Source organism: Vitis riparia, chromosome 3 (genome assembly GCF_004353265.1).
Source record: "Vitis riparia cultivar Riparia Gloire de Montpellier isolate 1030 chromosome 3, EGFV_Vit.rip_1.0, whole genome shotgun sequence".
Lineage (NCBI taxonomy): Eukaryota > Viridiplantae > Streptophyta > Magnoliopsida > Vitales > Vitaceae > Vitis > Vitis riparia.
The window spans coordinates 15,448,334-15,458,065 of record NC_048433.1 but is presented as its reverse complement, the minus strand read 5'-3'; the positions used below and the strand labels follow the sequence as shown (position 1 = coordinate 15,458,065).

The 9,732-nt window shown below is 31.3% G+C and overlaps 1 protein-coding gene across 1 annotated transcript; it reads right to left on the bottom strand.

Moving 5' to 3' along the window:
- Nucleotides 1–366: 366 nt before the first annotated feature.
- Nucleotides 367–9,485, bottom strand: LOC117910852 (protein ACCELERATED CELL DEATH 6-like). Its single transcript, XM_034825029.1, has 5 exons — nucleotides 8,754–9,485; nucleotides 7,979–8,502; nucleotides 7,099–7,431; nucleotides 1,615–1,674; nucleotides 367–1,000 (listed from the first exon to the last, which is right to left on the bottom strand). Exons 1-5 carry the CDS (start codon nucleotides 9,406–9,408, stop codon nucleotides 485–487), a joined length of 2,088 nt encoding a protein of 695 aa, XP_034680920.1. The 5' UTR covers nucleotides 9,409–9,485; the 3' UTR covers nucleotides 367–484.
- Between the last annotated feature and the right edge of the window lie 247 nt (nucleotides 9,486–9,732).

The window sequence follows — 9,732 nt, the reverse complement described above, 5'->3', positions numbered from 1 at the left end:
TTTAAAAAAGTAATTTTTTTTTCTACTGGAAATGAAACAAACAAAATATAACCCTTTATTCATAACTTCAACAAAATATAGTGATTTAGGACTTATTTCATAACTGTTTTTGAAAATAGTTTTCTATTTTTTAAAATAAAAAAAAACAAGAAAATAGTTTTGATAATTAAAAAATGTTTCATATTTTATGTTTTATATTGTTAAGAATAAAAAATAAGGTGTTTTGATAAAACATTTTTTAATTATTTTCACTTATTTTTTAAGAATTGTTTTTAAAAAATAATTATACAAACATATATAAAATGATTAAAAATAAAATATAAGGCACAAGATTTATCTTTCAAGCATATTTAAAAACATTATAAATAAGTAAAAGACATTTTAGATTTCAAATAGATTTTTGTTTTACAATAAAGTGGTTTTCAAGAACCGTTCACCCAGCTTCTTTCTCTCACGTAAAGAAATAAAAAAGCCCAAGATAGCTTCAAAATACGAGTAGACCTTCGACGAGAAAATACAGCCAATGCAACAAACCACGATAGCAAGAGGCAACAGCTCTGATAAAACAGCATAGAGACCCGTCACGAATGCTATTCCCATTGTCACAAGTGCCAGCCATAACAGGGATTACGGACGCTCCAAGCGAACTCTCTCTAATTTCCTTATTAGCCCGGAACGGCATGACGAGTAGGACCACTGCAGCCATCATGGATGAAGTCGTAGCTATTGTGTCGGTGATGATGAAGGTTCTAAAAGCTACATTCCTACCTAACACCACCATGCCTTTATGTGGATCTTCAGCTTGGAAGCCCCCAGGAATGGTGAATGCCGCAGCAAATGTGACCGTTGCAATTAGGGTTGCCATTAACATAAGGGCGCTGGACAATTCTTTGCGCGTCTGCGAATCTTTGATTTGTTTAAATCCATTTTCCTTTCCATACAGGATAGCCTTTCGGTTTCCACCCTTTGCATAGATCTCCTTCAAAATATCTATAATGAACTGCAAGAGAGACCATATATCATATATGAATATTCAAAAGTTGACTCCTTGGTATATTGTGCCTCAAAATAACACCACTTCCATTCTTATATAAATTTTTGGAGAAGCCTCCTAATATGCGTGGGGTAAGGCATATTGAAAAGGTCGTGATGATGTTATCTAAACGGTTTGAGAATTAACAATTTTTCTTAAAGGAGGCGCTTTTCTACGTAGTTAATAATAATATTTTAAAAAATTCATCAAAATTAGTTTCAATAACACCAAGACCATAAGAGCTCATCCAAAATTCAATTCTTTAATTTCATGTTACCTTTATCTTTTTTTTTTTTTGAAATAGAAAAAATATAAGTTTCATTTAAATACGATCCTTATTTTCTGTTTTTAAAAACAAAATATAGTACATAATAATTTTTATACAACAAACAAAAACTTTTACATTGAAAATTTTTAAAATTTAGTAAAAAGTTTTTTATAACTCAAAATTTAAAATAGTTTTAAAAAAATATTACGTTTCTAATAGTAACTATTAGAATTTTGTATTTTATATAACAATTATTATTTTCTATTTTAAAAATAGATATAAAAGATATATATCAAAGCAGACACATATGTACCTCATTTTCATTTAGTTTATCCTCATCATCCTCACCATCATTTGTAGAACGTGATAGAGACTGCACAAAAACAAAAATGAAGATCAATTTTTATTATTTAAGTATGATTAAAAATAGAGAATGAAATAGGGATTGATTTTGAAAGTTAAACACAATCCATTAAACAATTTGGAAGTGAATAATATGATAATTAATTCTTATATTATTTAAACTATCATAATTTATATATCTAATCATTAAAGATTACTAAAACTTCACTCACCTCCATTGTCTCATTTTATTTGACTACTTCTTCAGTAGCTTCAATTACATTAAATAACTTACAAAAGGGATTTTAAATGAAATTTAACTATATTTATAAAAATTTCTACTAGTTATAACTAAATTAATAACAATTAACTCCAAGCATGCCCTGTAATTTTTTTAAAAAAATTTGTTAAAGACTCGAGAGACTGTAAAAGGTTTGGACAATTTGATCCCAAATAGTGACATATTACAACTGCACCTTCTTTTTAGTTGTGCATTCTCTAATATATTTATATTACATATGGATGCATTTGCTTCATCCATAGAACACCATAATTTTGGCTAATGTAAGTGGTGATTTATAGCAATACATGGATAGGTATTGCTTCCTCTTGAATCAAATTAAGCTTCTTTGTTAAATTATTGAATTGAATTACCTAACATATATATTATCCTAGTCTCAAGGGTGCATGAAATGGTAATTAACCAACTAGGCAACTTGGCACTTTAATAGGTATGTTGATGTAATAATATATTGTTTATATGTCCCATCTAAACTTTAGTTTTAATTAAATTTAGTATAATTATTTTATTTTTCAAATTCCATTTAACATATTATCTACAATATAAAGAAAAATCACAATAATATTTCTAATGAGTCTTTTTTTTAAAATATGTTTTATATAGTAATTAAATATGAGAGAAGTATAAACTTGTCAATAAAATTATTAACATTTTTAAATATAAAAATGCATATATTTATTATCATGTTTAAACTAAACACATCATTATTTTAGTATTAATATGTTTTCAAATTTTGCATACTATTATCGAGTGTTATTAATTGCATCATAAACATATTATTTTCTATAAAATAACTTCAATATGTGTATTATTGCTTCTTCTATCAACTTTTTAGAATATTTTTTTTTTATATTTTTATGAGTTTTAATCAATTTTCGTTTCACTAATCTTTTTATCAAACTTTCCATCTATATTTTTCATTATTTTTATAAGATTTAACCACCAATATTTCCATAAAAATCAATATTTTTATCCTTGCATCTAATATTAATGACTTTTTCAATTCTTCAATCATAAAATCATAACCTTTGTAGGAGGATGAATAATCAATACATATACTCAACCACCTCGCTTCAACTATTTTTGCTTTAGGATATGAACATATGCAAAGAACCTAAACACTCAAAAGTATAAAATACCTAGCTTTCTTAAATTTCCTGCTTCTTGTAATCATTTACTCCAGAAGTTCAACTAAGATTTGACAAGTAAACCACAAACTAATCACTTTGACCCATAGTTTTTAGCACGTTCTTACTTTTTAACATGCTTTAAGTCATATTTAGAATTAGAATATTAAAGCTTTAGAGAGTCTAAAATGGTAAATGAAATCGTCTCTGATTAAACTAAAAGAAATGGGAAAAATCTTGAAACTAAAAACATTTTGCAATTTATTGGTTTAATCATGGGGAAACCCTGAATATACTCTATACCATAATGTCTTAATGCAGAAAGTAATCAACATCTATCCTCTTTGGATTAAATAATCAGTTCTAATAATGAAGGGAATGCCCAAGCACTATCAAATAATTACAACTAGTGTCTCTGCTACTTTAGTTAAGAACAAAATGAGATATGATAAGAAGAGAAGATGAGAAGTAAGATCTTTAGCTTTTCAGTCTTGTAAGTGCATTAGGTTGCTTATTTTAAGTTGACGATTTTGTTCCATTCATCTTGGCTTAGGATTTTTTTTAGTTTTTTTGTCTTACACTCTATTAAAGACTTAAGGTTGTGGCATGATCAACCAAGAATAATATGAGTAAGTATAGAAAGGTTTGGGAAAGGCTAATAATTCAAACATGTGACATAATGTAGATGAAGACGAAAAGAGATATTTTGAGGAGAAAATGAAATTTTGTATATTGACTCATTCTTTACATGTTTTACACACTTTCTTCTTATATGGATTACAAGATATAAAATAGGAACAAAATAACTATCTAGCTATGGATGTTAGCAAGCTTTCCTAGTTTACAGGTATTAACTATGATAGCTAGTTAGCAAATCTCTAAGGATTTGGTAATATGTTAGCTATATTTTCTATTTTCCAATACTCCCATTCAAGTTGGCTTGAAGATATTTTCCATTGATAGCTTGCCAATGAAATTGTGAAATTGCTTCTTGTGTAGCCCTTTTGTAAATATATCAACAATCTATTCAATAGTTGAATGTATGACATGTAAATCAGTCCATTATCATGTTTTTCTTTAATAAAGTGCTTATCTACTTCCACATGTATGTTTTATTAGGAATGACTAGATTGTGAACAATTAAGGTATTTGTCATTATCTTAATATACCTTCATAGGTGAAGGGTTAGAAATCTTCAACTCTTCTAACAACCTTTTCATCCACAACATTTCACAAATCCCATGAACAATTGATCTAAATTCAACTTTTGCACTGCTGCTAGCTACAACATTTTGTTTCTTGTTTCATCAAGTAACAAGGTTTCTTCCAACAAGGGTATGATAGCTGCACATTGACTTTCTATCATTTATATTCTCATCTCAATCTGCATTAATGTAGACTTTGATTTGTATTTGTGCATGTTTCTTAAACAACATACTTCTTCCATGAGTCTTTTTCAAGTATCTTAATATTTTATGCACAACATCAAAGTGTTCCAGTCTTGGTGAATGCATGAATTAACTTACCATGCTTACTGAAAAAGCTATATCTAAACATGTATGAGACAAATAAATCAGTCTTCCAACAAGCCTTTAGTACTACCCCCTATTCACCACATTTTTAGTTTAGCAAACCGTAGATTTAAGTTGGGTTCAATCAATGTTTCAATCTCTTTACAAGTTTTAGCAAACTTGTTTCACCAAGCAGATTGGGTACATATTTGTGTAGATTAACAAATATATCTTCCTTAGACCTAGCGAACTCCATCCCAAGGACATATTTTAACATACCTAAGTCTTTGATCTCAAAATCATTTGCAAGTCTCTTGTTCAATCTTTCTAGTTCAACATTATCATCATCTATTAGGATTGTATCTTCCAAATAAACAATCAAGATTGCAACTTTCTTGTCTCTCAAATGGGTATGAAACATAGTATGATTTGTTTGACTTTGATAGTAACCATGACTTCTTATAGCCTTCCTAAACATTTAAACCATGCTCTAGGGTGTTTAACTCCATATAAAGACTTCTTCAATTTATAGACTTTACCTTTACCAAACCTTTTCTTGAAGCTAGGTGGTAGACCTATAAAATTTCTCTTCCAAATCTCTATTTAAGAAGCCATTTTTTTACATCTAACTGATGTAAGGACTAGTTGGAATTCATTGCCAAAGCTAATAAAACCCGAATTGAGTTTATTGGAACTAATGTTTCCTAGTAATTGATCTTGTAGGTATATGTAAATCCTTTTGCCATGAGCCTTACCTTGTACCTTTCTATGCTACCATCATCAACCTTGCTCTTTACAGTTAATACCCATTTGCACCCTATTGTCTTCTTATCTTTTGGCAAGTCAGTTATGTCCCAAGCACCATTTTTTCTAAGCATTCATCTCTTTCATAATTGCTAACTTCCAATGTGGATCATTTAGAGCTTCTTCCATGTTTCTTGGAAAGAACAAGTGATAAAATTTTAGAGGTAAATGCACTATGGTCATTAGAAAATCTCTAATAAGATAAATATTTAGTAATAGGATGATTGGTACGTGTTTTGACTCATTTCCTGGTGGCTATAGGAACATCAAGATCTAAGAGCTCATTGCTAGATATGGCACAATATAAGATAATTAGAGGGAAAATAGGAACATGTTTACTTGGAATATTCAAAGGACCATCTCTCGAAGATTTTGGTAGATTCTATGTCAATAAGCAAATCTATGTAGAGGAAAGGACCATCTCTAAGAGGTTTTGGTTGATTCTGTATTGGAGTAATAGGCATATTTTTTCCTTTTTCATCAAGTTCTAGTATAAATTAGAAGCTCAAAATTTAGTTTGTTTTGATCCTTTTGTAGTATTTCTCCTCATGTTTGTGATACATCTATACTTAGCAATGATTGACTAGGATTTCGTTGGTTTGTAATATCTTGGATGGATTTTTCTTGAGTTTGTATTTTGGAAAAATAGGAGAAAAAAAAATTAGATAAGTAGAATTTGGAAAGAATTATAATATGTAGAGGAACATAAATGTCCCAAAAATTATCTTTCTATCTCTCTTTCTTCCTTTGAAGATGACTTATGCTAAAGTAAGATTGATTTTCCCAAAAGGAGACATCCATACTTACCTAAGTTTGTGTAGTTTGAGGATTAAAACACTTGTATCCTTTTGTGTGGAGCATAACCTATGAAACACTTTTGTACAAGTATTTTTTAAAACAACTATCAAAAAACATGTGAAAAAAACTAAAAATTGTTCTCTAAGAATACTCTATGTTTTATTTTTAAGAATAGGAAATAGAAAACGTTTCTTGGCTGCCAAACATGTTTTCCTATTTTTTTATTTTAGAGAATAGAAAACTGTTCTTAAAAACGATTGCCAAATAGGGTCTTAATAATTTTAGTGTTTAGTGTGATAATACTTCCATTGTATTTTCTATGCTTAAAAAGGGACGTGAAAGATTTAGACACATATACATCATTGGTTCTAGATATTGGGAGTTCCAATATGCATACTCCCAATATTGTAGAATGTTGATATGATACTAAGATGCCCCGAAGGAATGGCTTGTTGCCATTGGATAATCCGTCTCTATTGATTCTAGATATTAGTCTTCAATGTGAGAATCTCAAGTTTCTATTTACTATTGTTTTGATAAGGGGCTTGAAAGATATGTAGCATTGGGATAGTTGGATTATGACTAGCTGCCGTATCTAAATCTGTTTTTTTTTTTACAAACCTATATCTATAAAAATCTTAATGATGATTTGCATTTGAATTATTATAACATGAAGTACTTATTTTAACTATATAGTTAGAAAATTTTCATTCTTAATTAAGTTATGCCTTCATAATGATTTAATTGGATTAACAATGTCAATACCTATTTCATCATCTTAATCATTGGGCACAAAATCAAAATTGACAATATGCCTTCATAATAAACTCACTTCAGAAATTAATGTAAACCCTTTTAAATGCAAAATATTTTCAAATTATTCTCAAAGAATTGAAGATGGACATTTTTCTTACCTTGTCAACCATTGTGTAAGAGTGCTCCAATAACTCCCATGCTTCTTTGGCAGTACTTGCACATGATATCTTCTCAAAAGTTTTTTCATCTATAGCTTGATAGATGAGAGTAAGAGCTTTCTTATCTTTTTTTCTCGCATCATTATATTCCCTTTCAGTTACTGAGAGATTACTTTCATCTTTGGGCATAGTGTAGCCTTTCTCTATGATTTCCCATGCATCGTTGGAATCAAGCAAAGTCTTCATCTTGATCCTCCAATTTTCAAAATTATATTCGTTGAGTTGAAAAACATCAAAATGAGATGTTGTAGTTGTCATCTTTCGCATGTTTTCCTAATACCAATTTGTTAAGAGTAAAAAATAATTAATAAAGATAGAGAAAAATTATCTAATAACTCTATTAAATTTGAAGAACTTACAATGAGTTCTAGATGTGCATAATTTATTTATAGATATTTGTCACCTCTTATGATAATTAGTTGATATTGATAATTACGGGTTTAACCCTACTTTAACTACCCAATTTAACTCTCTACTTGGTTAAGAGCTTAATTACATCAACTACTCCTCACATTTGGAACATTGGAATAAAAAATGAGAATGAGAAATTAATTCAATTATCATTCATTAATGTGCTTGAATCATCTTTTAAAATAGTCATAGTTTACTAGAATTTTGATTCCCCTCCTCAATTTGAAAATTGTAATTTACCTCAATTTTGGTACCCTAAATTAAAAGTATAGTAATAGAAATTTGATTATGACTCTACTTTAATCTTAGAAGGAGGTTTTAACCTCCCAATAATTGCTTAACCTAATTTAATTCAATTAATGAATTTCTATTGTTAAGAAAAAAGGGAAGAAAGCAATAAGAAATTTACCTGAGCTATGTGGAGTGCTGTTTTTTGCTGCTTGTTGATAGCCCTGATGTCCACTTGTGGGGTCAAAATAAGAGCACTTACCACTCTGCTATGGAAGTTCATAACAGCAAGATGCAAAGGTGTGTTTCCATCCTTATCCGGCTGATCGATCAGGTCATCCATTAAACTCTTGCTCATGTCATCCTTCTCCCGCAAACTCGTAAAGCATTCAACCACGTCAAATGACCCATTTTGAGCTGCTACATGAAGGACATTTTGCTGGTGTTTGTTGAGTAGCTCAATTGAATCCCGGCAGTGGTGGAACAAAATCTTCAATACTTCTACTCTGTCTCCTTCTGCGGCCAAGTGAGCAGGGGTCGATAGATGGCCATCTTGGAACTGTGCGGTAGAAAAATCTACTTCAAGTAACTGATCGACTACCTCAAGGGCACAGTAGGCTGCAGCATAGTGAAGAGGAATTCTCCCGTAGCTGTCTTTCTCATATATCAGATCCGGCCTTTCCTGGAGTATAACGGTTGTTGTATCTAATTTTAAGGGAGAGAAAAGACATGTAAAAATTAAAATTGAATTATTTATACATTATGCATATTCAGATCAGAAACTATTGCAGTAAAAGTTGTTTTTGGTGGGCATAAAATGGCAATACATGGATGTTGAAAGTTATTTGATCCCAATTTCTACCATAAAAAAACGTTTTGCCTGGATAAATTAATCAGATTCAGATCCTCAGCAGTTCATTGCCTAATGATCAAATAGAGGAAAGTGCAATCTTTACCTAAATCATCCCTTAAAATGGCCCTGTGGAGAGGTGTCTGGCCATTGGGACCTCTGTGCAGAAGAGAGGAGGGCCCTGCCTTAAGGATTTCTTCCACAATAGGGGATCGGTTTACATCAATAGCCATAGACAATGGAGACTCGCCAGCTTCGTTGATCGAAGCCAACAAATCAGAGTGATTTGCCTTTACTTCTTTCACAAGTAGACTGATGACCGAGTCGTGACCACCTCTAACAGCTTCATGCAATGGCGTGTCGTCTTTCATATTTCTCATACTAATTACCTCATATACTCTTCCACTTTCAACGTCTAAGCCTTTAGCATGGCGGATGAGAGATTCTACAACACCAACATGGCCAGAAGAGGCTGCCAAGTGCAGTGGAGTGTTGCCTTTGATGTTCTTCTCAGTGAGAAGGGACGGGTTATCATTCAGTAACCTTTCCACAGAGTCCTTGTCTCCCATTCTTGCAGCCCAATGAAGGGCTGTGTTCTTCACTGGAATTAGGAAATTGGTGTTGTCGTTCAAGCTAAATCTCCTTGGTTGTGGGAGTCCAAGCCTGCTCCGGAGTTCTCCCATTGTTTCTTGAGAGCCATTTCTATCGAGTCCCCACTTCCTCTGGATTAGATTCATGATTTCTTGAATTACGACTTCCATATTAAGCTTTCCAGCAATACTTCACCGATGTTTGCTTGGATTCGGGAGGATTAGAGCCTCATATATGGTTTGTGTTCAGCTGTTTATGTCTTGCATATATACTATCACTACTGGGTGAATGAGTGTGGCCTACCAAGACAGATTATATATATGATAAGAGTACCATTGGTAATAGCTCGGTCCACACATCTAGTGTGAACTCTATGCCACATGTTTGTGATTGACGCAGAGCCGCTCAAAATAATACACGTGCATTTTATTTGAAGGATGGCTCGCTCTGAATTATTGCACGGATGCAAACTGATAAATCATTTTGCAAAATAC